General features: G+C 31.8%; 1 protein-coding gene across 1 annotated transcript; it reads left to right on the forward strand.

The window, feature by feature from the left end:
* The first annotated feature begins 4 nt into the window (after nucleotides 1-4).
* On the forward strand, nucleotides 5-14,415 carry LOC143076588 (large ribosomal subunit protein mL44-like). The gene is made up of 10 exons (XM_076252410.1): nucleotides 5-127; nucleotides 7,237-7,360; nucleotides 7,981-8,067; nucleotides 8,311-8,411; nucleotides 8,881-8,956; nucleotides 9,607-9,691; nucleotides 10,230-10,301; nucleotides 10,691-10,839; nucleotides 12,071-12,153; nucleotides 14,175-14,415. The coding sequence occupies exons 1-10, from the start codon at nucleotides 34-36 to the stop codon at nucleotides 14,357-14,359; spliced, it is 1,056 nt and encodes a 351-aa protein (XP_076108525.1). The 5' UTR covers nucleotides 5-33; the 3' UTR covers nucleotides 14,360-14,415.
* Nucleotides 14,416-17,975: the final 3,560 nt, after the last annotated feature.

Consider the following 17,975-nt stretch of genomic DNA (forward strand, 5'->3'; position numbering starts at 1 on the left):
TGGAATAAAAAATAGGTACCAGTTGTAACAAAAATGGCCGCCTCCATTCGATTGATCAGCCACTGCAGAATTTTATCACGATTTTGCAATAATAATAGCATTTCTTCTCATCTTACAAGCTTTCAAGGTTTCACATATACTTGTATTTTTATAATATATCAGTTTGCACGTAACAGAATAGAGCATTTAAACATGGAAGTGTCTGTTTTGGGGATTCATATGAAAAAGGGGGAGGGTCTTCGGAACAAGTCAAATCGCAACAGGTCAATTCGGCACCTGTAGAAAAAGTCAAATCGGCAACTTTCTAAAGTCATTTCGACATATGGTAGTTCAACTGACTAACATGTATTTCATTATCTAACATGTCTAACACCTGTATCCATGATTTGAAAATTATTTCTGCTTTATGGAATATGGATATTTCAAATGAACTGTAAAAACTGACAGGCTCATCTTGAAAGTAAAAGATCCTTTCTGCATCCATGCAAAAAGTTGTTTTTAAATGAAATCCTCATCTTTTAACCAGAGACATATATACACAGAAATTGGCAACTGTAACAGTGGTCAGCGAAATCTAATCCAAACATCGCATCACGCGAGATCGCCATTTTTATTCTATCACGACAAGTACACCACCTCGCTTCAATTTTTATTTTACATCAAGCATTTCAAAACAGCATAATGTAAGTACATATTTCAATTTCGTATATGAATTACCTTGTTTTATTCAGTTTGTAGTAGTTATTAGTTAAAATATTGCGACGATTAACGTTTAATTGCAGTATATAATAAAGGAAGCTTGGCCGACATGCACGTTATGAAATTTTTTAACCCCTGTCTGTTTACACTTTATGAACTTTTCCGTCTTCAGAGAAATATTGTACCCAGCACATGCATTACTTTCCTATGACAAACTGGATTGGTATATATAGGTTGTTTTATTCATATTTTCAACCACTTTGATGCAATTTACAATTAAAAATCAGTATTATAGCGGCCATGTTTTTTTTTTGCTTCAATATCAAGACAGGCCCCTGTCTGTTTACACTTTATAAACTTTTCCGTCTTCAGAGAATTATTGTACCCAGCACATGCATTACTTTCCTATGACATAATGGATTGGTATATAGAAGTTGTTTTTTTCATATTTTCAACCACTTTGATGCAATTTACAATTAAAAATCAGTATTATAGCGGCCATGTTTTTTTTTTTGCTTCAATATCAAGACAGGCCCCTGTCTGTTTACACTTTATAAACTTTTCCGTCTTCAGAGAATTAATGTACCCAGCACATGCATTACTTTCCTATGACATACTGGATTGGTATATAGAGGTTGTTTTTTTCATATTTTCAACCACTTTGATGCAATTTACAATTAAAAATCAGTATTATAGCGGCCATGTTTTTTTTTTTTGCTTCAATATCAAGACAGACCCCTGTCTGTTTACACTTTATAAACTTTTCCGTTTTCAGAGAATTATTGTACCCAGCACATGCATTATAATTACTTTCCTATGACATACTGGATTGGTATATAGAAGTTGTTTTTTTCATATTTTCAACCACTTTGATGCAATTTACAATTAAAAATCAGTATTATAGCGGCCATGTTTTTTTTTTTGCTTCAATATCAAGACAGGCCCCTGTCTGTTTACACTTTATAAACTTTTCCGTCTTCAGAGAATTATTGTACCCAGCACATGCATTACTTTCCTATGACATACTGGATTGGTATATAGAGGTTGTTTTTTTCATATTTTCAACCACTTTGATGCAATTTACAATTAAAAATCAGTATTATAGCGGCCATGTTTTTTTTTTTGCTTCAATATCAAGACAGACCCCTGTCTGTTTACACTTTATAAACTTTTCCGTTTTCAGAGAATTATTGTACCCAGCACATGCATTACTTTCCTATGACATACTGGATTGGTATATAGAGGTTGTTTTTTTTCATATTTTCAACCACTTTGATGCAATTTACAGTTAAAAATCAGTATTAAAGCTGTAGGCCATGGTGTTTTGCTTCAATATCAAGACAGACCCCTGTCTGTTTACACTTTATAAACTTTTCCATCTTCAGAGAATTATTGTACCCAGTACTTGCATTACTTTCCTATGACATACTGGATTTGTGTATATAGGTTGTTTTTTTCATATTTTCAACCACTTTGATGCAATTTACAATTAAAAATCAGTACTCAAGCTGTCGGTCATGTTAATTTTCTTCAATATAAAGACAGACCCCTGTCCATGGCTACAGGTTATAAACTTGTCCATCTTTAGAGAAAAATTGTAACCATCACATGATTTAATTTCACAAGACATACTAATACTGGATTTGGGTATAAAAATTGTTTTTTTCATTATTTCCACCACTTTGATGACATTTACAATTTTATATATATATTCACATTCAGTATCTGACAGCTTTTTTTTTTTAACAGGATCCTGCACGTTATAAAAGAACAAAGATGTTGATCAAATTTACCTAACAGTGCAGCATACAAGAGATAAAATATCATACATGTGCTGAATGTAGGACTCCCAAGTCTTTCTGATTGAAATTAAGAATCCCTGGCAAACAGGAACAACTATTAGTGATGACTTTATCCGACTGTGACGGCACTGTCATGTAGTGGACTGATTACTACTATCAATGTGATACTTAACAATGGTTTTGTAAGAGGGAAAATTACATGTGCTTATCCTGACTGTAAAAACACCATACTATTGTAGTTCATATGCCAAACTTGATGTACATGTGTATGCGATTTTTGTGCAATTGATGGCGAGACCATTGAACTTAAAACAAATACAAGACTCTGCATTCAATCTATTGAATTTGAAGCAGGCAGTTGTGCAGATGGATAAAAAAGCAAATAAATATCTTGTGTTCAACTTCATTTGTCTTCTTTATGTTTACAAAGTATACATGTACATAGTTTTTACATACATGTACATGTATAACAATATGATGATGTAGTATGATTGCTAATGAGACAATGATTTACATGTATGACTATCATTGGAAGGCCACTATATAATATCTTTGTACATCATGAGAATGGAAAATGCTACCCTTGTAGCATAATGTAAAAAAAGAGAAACTGTTCATTTATCTTACAACACCCCTGTGATATATCTTGACAGTACTAAATAGCAAAATATTTCGTTTCACAAATTCCTTCCTCTCCATGGAAAGTAACATATTTAATTGTTTACATGAAATGACAAAATGTGTAGAAAAAGAAGCAAGAAATGTCCACTCTACTACTGTACACTAGTCGCCTACATTGGTCACCATCTATGTTTGTTTCAGTCCTTTAACAAATTGTCAATGGTGCTTATTTATATTTATCTGTTTCAGTTTTCTTCTTTATAATATAACATGTTCTCATTCTGTGATCACTATTTCACCTCTCCTGTTTTGAAAAAAATGTTTATGCTAATATTTTCTGCAATAAATTGAAAAGGCACAAATGCTAAACAGAAATGTGAGGTATATGTCAATGAGACAACAACCCAACGACAACAATATTCTTTGCACATCTATGAATGTTTGAGAATTTGTGTGAAGGTCAAAAGCACATAACATGTACTTATATATCCATAACCTGGTACATGTATGTACCTATTTCTGCATTCCGTCCTAAACATAAGTTGTGTGAAGAGACCAAGCAGTTTATATGCTTATAAAAAAGCTGATATTAAAATGAATAACTGTATAACAAATTCCGGGAATGAGACTATTTTATTTAAAACAGATGACATATGTTTTAAATAAAATATATTGGTGGAAAAGGTTTAAACAGAAGCAGGAGATGTCAAGGGGTAATACAAAAAGTACAAGGTCGTGTAACACTGAAGGAAAAAAATAACAAATGAAAAGAAAATAACTGCACCGAAAATTACCTTGAACAACATAAACTCACAAAAGATCGTGCACAATTTTAAATCTTTCTAATTTCAAACTCAAGTTTCACTAACCGATAGGAAAGAGTAAAGATAAGAATGTAGTAGTACTCCGGTGATCTATGAAACAAAACATTAAAATTCTACAGTTCAGCAGGGCATTTTTATGTACTTATGATACAAATTGTTTTTAATCAGAGTCTGTGATATCAAGTCTTAAAAAAACTACAAATAATGACAGATTCATATTCAATATTTCATGGCAGCAAAAATAGTGATTTCGACAACACTATAATGTATGTGCCTTTAGGAAAATCAAATTTATGCAAAGGTTCCATAAATAATTTTATTCTAGGTCAAATTGACAATTAAAAATTAAAATTAAATTAAAACAGATATAAAATCAGTTTCTCACGATACAAAATTCTACTGGCTACATATTTTTTATATATGAAAAAGTTGCTTCATTTCTTTTTTTGACATGTTAAAAGACTTTTTGTTTTCCTGATTGAATACTAAAGTATTGGCCAGTGCTTCTGTTAAAATAAAGTTCTGGTCATGGTTAAAATAATATGTCAGAATTTGTTAAGTTTTAAAAACAATTACCAAGTAATAATCCATATAGAACTTCCATAGAACTTCACCTCCGACAAAATTCAGGTGATCGCAGGGCAATAAATTGCGTAATCGCACACCTGTGAATCAACAGTCACAACTCTAAGGGACTAATTACCGAAAATTCGGACACACATAATTTCACTGTGTAATTAAGGAGCAAACTATTGCAAAGATATGCGGTAAAGAAAAGTTTCTTGTAATAACAATTGATCATTACCAGATTTGAATTTTTAAATTATATGAAATGCAGAAAAAAATATTTTTCTCAATAAGGCCAATTAAAATTAATTGATAGATTTTCATCCCCGCCCGCCCCTCTGAAATCGTCCCGCCCCAAATTTTTTTATTTTATAAAATTTACGATTTCCGGATTTCGTTCATTCCCGTTACCGGTAACCGTTAAAATTTCGTTTCATCCTCAAAGCTTCCTGTTTCAAATTTCGGTTTTGTACCTCAAGTAAATCTAACAAAAATGATTAAGTCGACCTTTCCGCTGCTCTATGATGACAACATCATCTTCCGAGAGTAAAGATTGATAACGAGAATGACGTGAAATATTAGTGTTACGAGAAACACGCTGTTTCCAAGACTGCAAATCGCGGTATGTCACAAATTTCTGTGATTACGGAAAACTGCGGACTTTTTTATTTATGCAATGACTTTGTCTCAGGAAATTTAAACTGTAAATGATACCCAAAGCGCAAGATTCGTGGAAACCATTGATACAGAAAACATGACTGGATTAAAGATATTGAAACACAAGCACAAACTTGTCAGATTTATGACCGTTTATTGAATTTAAAAAGTCGACTAACATATGCATTTTATTTATGCAAGCCCTTTGATTTCACCCATGGCTGTCTTTTTATGTTGACAAACAACAAATGTCCCAATACACCCAAAAAGAGTCAATAAACAACAACTTTTTTTTATTATAAAGTTCATGTTTTACATGATAATTATATTTTCATCTTGCATATAAAGTACCAACCCTATTATTTTCAACACTCTCTGAGTTTTCATTTTATTCTGTACTCATAATAATTGTGTTGCATACCAATGCATATGCTTCATTTTATGGGAATACAAACCATTGTTTAGAAACCCAAATACATTTGGTGTAGGTAGTCTAACTGAAGAGAGTATTTCTCACACGTTTTTGTTCTTAAGTTTTTAAAGCCGCAATTAGATATATTCATTTAAGGATTGGAAAAATTATGTAAGATTCCTCATACTTGTGTATATAAAAAAGAAGATGTGGTATGATTGCCAATGAGACAACTACATGTATCCACAAAAGACCAAAATGACACAGACATTAACAACTATTAGTCACTGTACGGCCTTAACAATACATGCTATAAGCTTATTATTTCACTTGCATATATGAATAACTCGTCACAAAACATGCAAAAGGGTTTCATATGAAATAAAATTTAAAAAATAAAATCCTCCCACCCGCCCCATTTTTTTCAAAAATTTGGATGAAAATCTACTAATTAATTTTAGTTGGCCTAAATACATAAAAATGAATATAACGATTTCAAGTATTTTTAAAAAAAAAAGAAATTATAAGATGATCTGAAATAATTTTCCCTTTGCTTTTCTTGATGATCTATCGAGGTTTTTCATCCCTGACTTGATTACATGTTCTAATATTTATCGACGAGAATCTCATCCCAGGCCGCGATCTTTCACGGGATTTCACGGAGTTGCCAATCTCTGTGTATATATGTCTCTGTTTTAACCAACAAAAAAATCTAGTGTGTGGAAAGAATATCAAGAAGATGTTATGAACACTTACAGTCAGGGGTAGGCTACTTGTACAAGTAATTTTTATTTACTTGAAAAAGTAATACTAATATACTTATATAAGTAAATTTCTCGGATACTTATACAAGTGAATTTTATTTACTTGTATAATTCATACATTGTAGGTAAAAAAAAAATTAGCTTGGTTAATATGTCCATAATACATTCAGATTTTTTTACTTGTGTAATCGAAAAAGTCATATTTTCTTTTCTTGAATTCTTAGGATTTCTTTGCTCTAGTAGAATTTTCAATTCGTCTGCCCTTTGCAGATGTCGTTACTTATCATTTAAGTGTAATTTCATGAACAATGAAAATCTCATTAGTCTGAACATTATCTTCAGAACATTGCTCATTTACAAGCCCCCACGGAGCAATTTCTGAAGATCTTTGCACAACTAGTTTCTTTGTTGAATTAATGAGATGAAACATTGAACTTTATTAAAAAAAATTATGAGCTATCCTGAGAAAAATCATTAAAGGCATGTTTTTACTTCTCAAAACTTGAGAATTTTTTTGGGATTGTAAAAGCAATTCACTTGTAAATACAAATGAATTTTTGAGAAAATTAAGGGGAGATTATTCAAACATTATAATTAACTTATATAAGTATATTTTTTCACCTTTTCGAGTAAATAAAAATGACTTGTACAGTAATACCCTTGACTAACTTACTGAAGTGTTTACATTATTAATTTTCTAATCACTTGTTTCAGTGTTTTTAAAAGTCTGTGTCTATTCATGTCTATTTTTCTGATTGAAAAAAAGAAGAAAGAAAAATCTGCCCTCAAACATTTAAACACCTCAGCTACCTGAAGGTTAATACATTAAATTCTGTATTAATATTTCTTATGATTTTTATTTCTAATATAAATGATGATTTGTAATCTAGGATGTATAGTAAGAAGGGGATTAAATAATTCCAGAAAATATACACCTATGCTGAGAGAGTTATATAAAAGACGAATCAAGGCTGGACCAGAACCTGAGCTTCATCCCTCAGATGGAGGATGCTGGTAATAATTTTATAGGAGTTTTTAATTTGTTTAACTTCTTTTAACCTCTTGCCAATCTGTTATAATAAAATTGAGAACGGAAATGGGGAATTTGCCGAAGACTTAAACAGCATAAAACAGCCAAAGGCCCCAATGAATCTTCAACATAGAGAAAAATCCCGCAAGCCAAAGCAGCTTTGAACAGCTAGCCCTTCAACTTAAAATAAGCATATAAAAGTATACAATTTGATAAAATGAAGGGCTGAAGACACAAAGAGGACATTTTACAAATCATAAGTCGAGAGAGAAACTGATAATGCCATGGCCAAAAAGAAACTGATAATAGGACAACTGATGTTTAAAAGGCGTTTACCAAAATTATCATATTTCTGTACATTGTACATGAAAAATCCAAGAGGTATTTTTTAAAACAACTGATAAAAAAACTGCAAAATTGATTTATAGTTACATTGTTCTTGTTGGTCCTGTAATCACAGTTGACCGTTTGTTTGGTGGTAAATAGGCCAGGTAAGACAAGCTATGTCATATTTTGTAGAATAAGAAGAAACTCATTGTTGCAGTTAACACATGTAACTTGTGAATTAATCATTTACAACTTTTTGCAATATCTTACTTTTAAGGAATTACAATTCAGAGGTATATGCATTTGGAAAAAGATACGGAGAAGAATTTGATGAGAGCCTCATAAGGAAAGCTTTTATTACTAGGTAAGTCAGAGATAAATCTGGTTTGAATTTTCTGATATTGTTCCACATATAGTGGGTTGGGATTTTTATGCCCCAGCGGCAACAAAGCCCATTGTAAGTGTGTACTTTCCAAAAAATTAATTTCTGTTCTCTAAATTAAGTTTTCCCAATACAAATTTTATAAAATTAATACATGATACGTATTATTTTTCACTTATCTGTATATACATGAAATATCTATTATTTTTTTAACATTTTTTTCAGTGACTATCGTCAGGCTGAAGAAGAGAGCAGACGACAGCTTGGTATTGATCTTGAATCAGTCCCAGTAGGTGTGGTCGACAACTCTGAATTAGCACAGAAAGGTGAAGAACTATTTTTTTTTATTATGAAAATAAAGGGATGTTATATGACAATCATTCACCAGGTACTATTGGATTTATTCAACTACAGGTCACTGTATGGCTTTCAACAATGCGAAAAACTCTTATTGAAACTTTTAAAAAAATTAACAAAATGTGAAAGAAATCAAATGAGAAATGCTACTGCCTGATTTTCAGCAAAACAATAAGTAAAAAAGAAATATGACAATCTATATTTTTTTAAAACCTGTTTTGTGTCTTCTTAAATTTTTCTTTTTTAATTATTTCGAAAATTTGAAAGATATGGAGTACTTCCATATTTTCATCCCAAATCAAGTATTTACTTTTGAATTTAAATTTAAGTTCTTGTAAACCTATGAAACTGTTCATCATGTTCAATATATAGTAAAATGAGGATATGAATGATACCACTATACTGTGACTTATAATGTTATATATATTGTCTTTTTAGGTGAACAAATAGCATCCAGATACATCAAAGCTTATCTTAGACATAGCTATCCAATGATGTTAGAAGAAGGCATTCAGTAAGATTATTTATTTGAGGGGCATGAAAAAGGGGGTCTCAGTCCTATTTATTTAGTTGAGGGAAAGGGTAGTCGAGGGTCATAAAAAAAGGGGGACCTATTTATTCAGATGAGGCAAAAGGTAGTAAATTGAGTGAATGGTTGAACTATATGAAACATAATTCTTAAAAAGCAATCAAGATACAGATTATCATAAAAATAAAAAACTTGCCGTAAACAAGGCAATTTTAAAGTACCTTTAAGTTTTCTTTTATCTATTTTTGAGGTATTAAATGTATACATGTGAGTTTGTCTTTTTCCACTTGTGGAATGTGTAGCACATTTCCCAATCTGTGAAATACCTACTATCTGTTTACGAATACTTTTGAATTTTCAATACATTGAATGAACATAACAAATTTCTTTACACCTGTCTCCATAACTATTGTTTAGAATGACTTCATAATTGGTCAATTGCTCAACAATGATAAGTTGTAATATTCAAGCAATATTTGGATCTGTCAGACACCTGCTTCCTGTTTTTTTAATATTTTGAATGAAGAGTAAGGATATGGTTATCACTTTATCCTTTTTGTTTATTGATTTATATAATAAAATAATCCTTTAATTGTAAAAGTCTCATTATGTTTTACATATTTTCCATTTTTCAGAGCTGTACATGATTATCTAATGGATGACCAGATGATATACCATATAGCCAGTAACTTTGGTTTGACAGACCTGATAATGTCAACAGTTAGTATTTATATTGTTCACATTTCATATGTTTTTGTTTTACTGTTTTATAATTTTGGGTTATTTTCCTTAGAATGTATTTGTATTTGATTACATGTATATGTTGCTTTGTATTGGAGAGGATGCATGTTTAAAGGCTAAATTTGAAGTTATCCAAAAGGTGGGTGTTTAGTAAGGTTGCAATAATGTTCATTGATTTCACCAGTTCATGATTGATCAGGTGATGACAGAAATGACAACAATTTTGATATGAAAATTGATTTCAATATGGAATATAATTTGACACAGGGAAGACCATTGTAGGCAATATATTTTCTATATAACCACACTGTATTGTTTCTGTTTTTAGGTTTTAAGTGCTTATCCTAAATACAAGATGACCAAGATTTGAAAATAACTATAGTGTAGATCTAAGATTTTTATTGAATATTCATAAACAGAATCCAAAACACAGTAGTATAAGAACAATGTATAAGAAAGAGCAAAATTACAGTATTGTATAGAATTGGATATATATTTCATATCCTTTATATTTCAGAATTACCCACCAGAAGACCACACATACTGTACTGTGTTTAAAGCAGTTATAGGTGCTCTTGCTGAAAGTCAGGTAACATTGATAGATAATAGTAGTCGTGTAATAGTATATTATAATATATCTGATTGTAATAGTAATTTTTCTTATCAGACTAGTTAGTTTTTCCATGTAGAGATGCCTTTTGTCATGTTATACTGTTCTAATTTAGTGTTGATAGTCCATGAGACATGCAGAGATTGACAGCTTAACATATTTTAAACACAATAGACTAAAGAGATGTATTCACTTAGATATTTCTTCTAGATTATTTGTCGGTATGCTACTGTAAGTGTTTCATTGACAAATGCCTCCATCTCTATTAATTTCTAAATTTCTCTTTTGATAATTAATATTTAATGTTTCTTTGAAGTGTAGATACTGTCTTTCCTTCAGTGTTCAATTTGATGTTCTGTGTTTTTTAGAATGAAGAGAGGGCAGGGCTGTTTGTCAGAGATTTTGTAGTTTCTCAGTTAGCTGGTAAAAATTTGATGGAAATCTGGGATGTGACAAATCCTATGGGATTGTTGTCATCTGTATTGTCTATGCAGGGCAGAGGTCCACCAGAACCAAGGTATTTTCAAAAGCTTTTATACATCACTGTATAGACTTCTAGTTCAAATATAAACCTGAATCTTTTCTATACATTAGCAACAAGAACACAAGAAAAGAGAAGATACAATTTGGGACAAGACTGACCCTAATATTGAATATATTTCAACTTATTTCTGATTTTTAGAATCATATATTCAGTCTAATTTGATTAAAAATTAGCAGTTTGGTTTGAAACCAATGATTGAAAGTATACCATTTGAATGGCTTATACATAAAAAAATAAGTCAAAATCTCAATGTTCAGGTTGCAATAATAATGACTAATCAATGTAGAATGTTATCAATGATATTACATTATGACTGTAATTTTGCTGTAAAACAACTTAGTTCCCAAGTCTGGAAAAATAAGAAAAACCTTAAAACAATAACATAACAGCAGATGCATAACTTCAACATGTCTTAGGGATCTTGGTTGATCACTATATTAGGAGTTGAAAAGTTGTACATTCTTTTATAAACTTTGCTGAAAATTGGAAAACAAAGGCAATAAAATTAACGGTACCAAATTTGTTGCACCAGATGCGCATTTCGACAAAACATGTCTCTTCAGTGATGCTCGTGGCCAAAATATTTGAAATCCAGTGGCGGATCCAGAAATTTTCATAAGTGGGGGCCCACTAACTGACCTAAGAGGGGGCCCGCTTCAGTCACGCTTCAGTGATTCCCTATATAAGCAACCAAATTTTTTCCCAAAAAGGGGGGGCCCGGGCCCCCTGGGCCCCCCTCTAAATCCGCCTCTGAAATCCAAAGCTTATATAAAAGATGAAGAGCTATAATCATCATATATACTAAAGTAAAGGCACAGTCACGAGGCTGCTGTTGACTATTTATGTCTAATTAAACATTATGTGTAAAAAAAACAGCAATATATTAATGCATTATTGCCTCTTAAACAATCTTGCTCATCAAGTGTCTGCCATTATGGCAGTTAGGAGATTGAGGATCTTGGAACCCCTAAGTTCTTTGACAAAAACATGACTATACAAGACACTGAACAATACATCATTAATATTAAAGAAAGGTTAAACTGATAGTAGAATAAATGTTTTGTACGAGGATATAGAGATTTGGTGTTACATAATTCTTTCATTACCATTGGGTATAACCAATAAGATGAAAATGAACACTGATAATAAATAAAACTAAATTATATGTCTGTCATACTATTGCATTTATACTTCGTTATTTTAGATTACTATGGCAGTCAGCTTCAGCCACAATGTTGTCTTTGTATCATGTTGGAATTTATAGTGATAAAAAGCTGGTTGGAAGATGTAAGTGTATACAGTATTGCTAATGGATTGTTTTGAAATAGGTGTACCAATGAGATAACTCTCCATCCAAGTCACAATTTGTAAAAGTAGGCCATTATAGGCCAAGTACAGTCTTCAACATGGAGCCTTGGCTCACACTGAACAGCAAGCTATAAAGGGCCTAAAACATGACAAGTGTAAAACTATTCAAACAGGAAAACTATTGGTCTAATTTATATAAAGAAAAACAGGAAAACTATTGGTCTAATCTATATAAAGAAAAACAGTAACGAAAACCACTTTTTGAACCACATCAATAAACGACAACCAATGAACATCAGGTTCCTGACTGGAAATAAAATGATGCTTTATAGTTTTTTAGCATCAGGAAATCTGTCTTATTTAAATTCACCATTGATATTGTTTACACAGACCACATGACCATGTCTGTTATGGTTATTATTTTTTTTATTTATTGTATTTTTTTTTATTGTGAGGACTTTGTTTTCATGATTTGTACCTGAAAAAAAATCTCCATATAAATAGTTTGCAGTATTTTAAGGCCAACTAAAATTAATTAGTAGATTTTCATCCAAATTTTTGAAAAAAATGGGGCGGGTGGGAGGATTTTATTTTTTAAATTTTATTTCATATGAAACCCTTTTGTGACGAGTTCTTCATATATATATGCAAGTGTAATGATAAGCTTATATCATGTATACACAAGTATGAGGAATCTTACATAATTTTTCAAATCCATAAATAAATTATACTATCTAATTGAGGCTTTAAAAACTAAACAACACAAACGTGTGAGAAATGTTCTCTTCAGTTGGACTACCTTCACCAAATGTATTTGGATTTCTAAACGATGGTTTGTATTCCCATAAAATGAAGCAAATGCATTGGTATGCAACACATTTATTATGAGTACAGAATAAAATGAAAACTCGAACAGTGTTGAAATAATAGGGTTGGTACTTATATGCAAGATGAAAATATAATTATCATGTAAAATATGAACTTAATAAAAAAAAAAAAAGATGTTGTTCAATGACTCTTTTGTGTGTATTGGGACATTTGCTGTTTGTCAACATAAAAATAAAATGCGTATGTTTGTCGATTTTTTAAATTCAAAATACAGTCATAAATCTAACAAGTTCGTGCTGGTGTTTCAATATCTTTAATCCAGTCCTGTTTTCTGTATCAATGGTTTCCACGATTCTTGCGCTTTGGGTATAATTCACGGTTTAAATTTCCTGACACAAAGCCATTGCATAAATAAAAAAATCCACAGTTTTCTAAATCATCACAGAAATTTGTGACATACCGCGATTTGCGGTCTTGGAAACAGAGTGTTTCTCGTAACACGAATATTTTGATATATTCTCGTAATCAATCTTTACTCTCGGAAGATGATGTTGTCATCATGAGAGCATCAGAATATGTCGACTCAATCATTTTGGTTAGATTTACTCGAGGTACAAAACCGAAATTTGAAACAGGAAGCTTTGATTGAAACGAAATATTTTACGGTTACCGGTAACGGAAATAAACAAAATCCGGAAATCGTAAATTTTATAAAATAAAAAAATTCGGGGCGGGCCGATTTCATAGGGGCGGGCGGGGATGAAAATCTATCAATTAATTTTAATTGGCCTAACATTTAGAAAGATATTAATTGAAAGTATTTATTTTGACATGTTCCATATTTCTCAAAAACCAACGTTAATTAATATATGTTAACAATGACAACTGTTTTAATTAACAAATGAGCTACGTCAGATGGAAATGATTATCATTACATTGTTTAACCTATTTTGGGTTGAAAAAATCTCTGCAAAATCTGTATTTGAAAATTAGGCGATACATGAACCCTTCAAAATCGACCGATAACCATCTTTCATTTCCTATTTGAATAATCCAAATGTTAATTGTACACGTATATAAGCATTTACATAAGGTTGATTTTCTATCTGAAGAAGCTCAAATGTAACATTCCACATATCTATCATACATAAATCAAATTTGTTTCATTTCAGCACCAGGTGAGACATTACCAATAGCAGAAGAAATGGCTGCCAAGGATGCATTGTCAAAATTAATGAACATTTCACTCGATGCGAAACCATTACAATTTGGTGAAAAATCAGAAAGTTGGAAACTTGACTTTAATCAAAGAAACCAAAGTGCTAATGACTTACTACAGACATCAACAAGTAGATAACTCATGAAAGATGATAGAATAATGTGTTTTTTGAATAAATTGTACATCCAATGTTATTTTTACCTCATCTGGTCAATTAAAACCACTTTTAGAGCTATTGTCATTACTCCACATCTTTTGTCAATCATTTGGTAAACTTTCCACATTTAGGTCAACTGTAAAGCCAATTTTAAAAATCAAACTTGATAATAAAAATTAATTTGCAGTACCGGGTAATTTCTAAGTTTTTGGCTGATACCTCAAAGACTAAGGAAGTAAGAGTAAATCTAATTGGGAAAAAATTATCACCAATTCTGCAGATTTTTTAGATCAATCAGAAGACCCGATTTGGAGTTATTTCCCTTGAAATATCAAACTTTGCAAAGGAGTAGGTCTGGTTAGGGCTGATTTTGGCCACACATTTCAGGTTCATCTGATGAAAGATTTTGGACACTTTTCAAACACTTAAGTGTCTACTTCAGTCGATTTAATTAGTTTATGTGAAAGATTTGAACTGATTTGGTAATTTAAGATGAACACATATGCAGCACTTTCATTTTTGACAAAAAACATCTGAAAAATGACTTATTATGGCATATTTGATAGATTTTTCATATTTAAGCTGAATTTGAGCGTCTTAAATGACCAATTCAGTTCAAATCTTTTATATAAAATAATTTAATCGACTGTAGTAGACACTTGAGTGTTTAAAAAGTGTTTAAAATCTTTCATCAGATGAACCTGAAATTTGAGGCCATAATCGAAACTTACTGGACCTACTCCTTTATCTTTTAGGTCGTTGCTAGTTATTATCTGGAAAGGTTGTCAGTTGGTTGTGTAACATACTGATAAACTTCATTCAATCATTGTTATGGCTTCATGTCGAATGCTTATTTAACTCAAACAAAAAGTAAAATCATAAAAATACTGAACTCCCAGGAAAATTCAAAAAGGTAAGTCCTTAATCAAATGGCAAAATCAAAAGCTCAACAATTATCACATTCCTGACTTGCTACAGGCATTTTCAAATGCAGAAATAGTCCGAAGTTCTTGTAGACTAAGTCCAGTACAATCAGACTATTGTCAGCCTGTTAAAGAATCAAACTTTTGAGCGTACATGTATGCAATTGCAGAAAAAATATTCATACAAATTGGTAAAGTACGTGTTTGGTGTTTTCTTTCTAGATATTGATATAAAACATACAAATATCATTAGTCTGTTCCATGTAAAATGGCATTCGTCATTCTCGGTCATGTGGCATTGCTAGTTATCTGTCAGTCATGGGTCATACAGTTATAATCATGATAATACAGATCCCCTGTAGATACTGAACCAATTACAACCAAACACTTTGTATAATTTGTGTTTATATTTTATCCCGGACAGTCTAAAAACATTGCCGTCTACCTCATGGGGCCAAAATTAATTAATTGTCTTACATCATGAAAACCATGATTTTAAATACTAAAAGTATATGTAAGGCCAAAATGATGAGAATGTAAAGATCTACATACTTTCGTTGTTATCAACATTTTGTGCTTTTGTCAATTCAATGTAGTATAGAGATTGTCAAAGCATAACCAAATCAGAACTATTACAATTACAGCAAATCAAGTGACCATTGGATGACTCCTGATTGTAGTAATTTACCTAAAATGAGATTTCGACCTAGTTGAAAATGATAACAGATAGGTAGTAACGATAAACAGCAAGGAGTATCAGCCTTACAATATAAGACATCAGCAAAGTTGTAAATCATCGGTCAGGTTAATTTTTGAACCCTTTACTTGAAATTTATCAGAAAAACGGTAGAAACAACACAAATATTGGAAAAATAAAAAAGCACAATGATTTTAGTATAATGTTTGGTTGTGCCAATCATCTGAAAACCCACACACAACTTGGATAGAAATTGTAAATGGTAAAAAGGATGATCAATCAAAGATATACCTCGATGATAATATGACTAAAATCATTGAATAATAAGACAGACAGTAACCAACAATAATCACCAAGTTACGGGCTTCCAACTTGGAACGGGGAGATAAAGGGTGTTTGCACTTCCTCTTACATTTCTCTTGAGTATAACAGCACATGTACAAACTGTATTAATCAGTTGAGAACATCTATTTCGTTTCATCGGTATCGTTTTTATATACACGATTTATTCGAACCTTCCCTTGAGTCTGGAAAAGTCTTTCATTTCGAAAAGAGGGACAAAAAGATACCAGAGGGACAGTCAAACTCATGAATCGAAAATAAACTCACAACGCCCTGGCTAAAAATGAAAAAGGACAAATAGACAAACAATAGTACACATGGCACAACATAGAAAACTAAGGAATAAACAACACAAACTTTCACATTCTATCTTGTTTTAATATGCGTTTTGCAAATAAACTCATCATAGATACCATTCCTAAATTTTGTATATACGCCAGACGCGCGTTTCGTCTACTAAAGACTCATCAGTGACGCTCGAATCCAAAAAAGTTAAAAAGGCCAAATAAAGTACGCAGTTGAAGAGCATTGAGGACCAAAATTCCTAAAAGTGTTGCCAAATTCAGCTAAGGTAACCTATGCCTCAGGTAGAAAAGCCTTAGTATTTCAAAAAATTCTAAATTGTAAACAGTAAATTTATAAATATAAACATATCAATGTGTACACTTTCCGTCTATCCTACTGCCTAAACTTTTAAAATCGCGAACAGTATCTGATGGTAAAAAATAATAGGCAATGAACCACGTTACAATGCAGCAAGGTCATGTTTTTCCTGTAAATATGCACATATTTATCATTTATCGATGATATTCACCCGAGGACATTCATATCTCAACAATCGTAATCTTTTGTTCTAGTAAAATACATTGTTTACTTCAAATATCTTGAGCAGATATATCATGTTAAGGAGGGGTATTTGCGAAAAATACCAGTCGAGAGAATGTAAAATTTCACGAGCCGTAAGGCGAGGGAAATTCATTCTCAAGACTGATATTTTTCACAAATACCCCTCAAGAACATGCTATTTATGTTTAATTACACCAGAGACATATATACACATATACACATGTGTATATATGTCTCTGATTTCACCGAATGTTAACGTTCAAAAACACATTGATGATCGTGACGTTAGGGAGCTACCATTTGATTTTTATGGGGGGGGGGGGGGGGGGGGGGGGGGGGCTAGGATGAAATTTGAAAAAAATAGGCAGGACAGGAGTTTTGAGTAAAAAAAAAGGTAGGATGAGACAATTGCCAAAAAAAAAAAGTCAGGACGACAATTTAGGTAAAAAAAAGTCAGGATAAACTAAAAAAAAAAAGCAGGACCAAACAGAGTGAAAAATAAAAAGGCAGGACAGAGATTACAGCTAAAAAAAAATGCAGGACAAAATTTTTCATCCTAGCCGCCCCCCCCCCCCCCCCCCTAAAAATTAAATGGTAGCTCCCTTACAAGCGTCCAGTATGATAGAGTATTTATTGGCAAATACCACGGCAGAGAGGGTAAAAAAGGCATATCCTTTTTGCAAATACACCGGCGGCGTTAAAAAAATTAACGATATTCATTTGATAACAGTAAATTGGTGAAAAAACACTGGCTATCAACCAATCAAAACCCAGGATTCTAACATGAGG

The sequence above is a fragment of the Mytilus galloprovincialis genome, chromosome 5 (assembly GCF_965363235.1).
Source record: "Mytilus galloprovincialis chromosome 5, xbMytGall1.hap1.1, whole genome shotgun sequence".
NCBI classification, from domain to species: Eukaryota; Metazoa; Mollusca; class Bivalvia; order Mytilida; family Mytilidae; genus Mytilus; species Mytilus galloprovincialis.

Coding starts and splice junctions, on each gene's coding strand:
- LOC143076588 (XM_076252410.1), top strand. CDS start 34: ATGGCCGCCTCCATTCGATTGATCAGCCACTGCAGAATTTTATCACGA. Junction 128..7,236: donor TCATCTTACAAGCTTTCAAG/GTTTCACATATA, acceptor TTTGTAATCTAG/GATGTATAGTAAGAAGGGGA. Junction 8,412..8,880: donor CTCTGAATTAGCACAGAAAG/GTGAAGAACTAT, acceptor TTGTCTTTTTAG/GTGAACAAATAGCATCCAGA.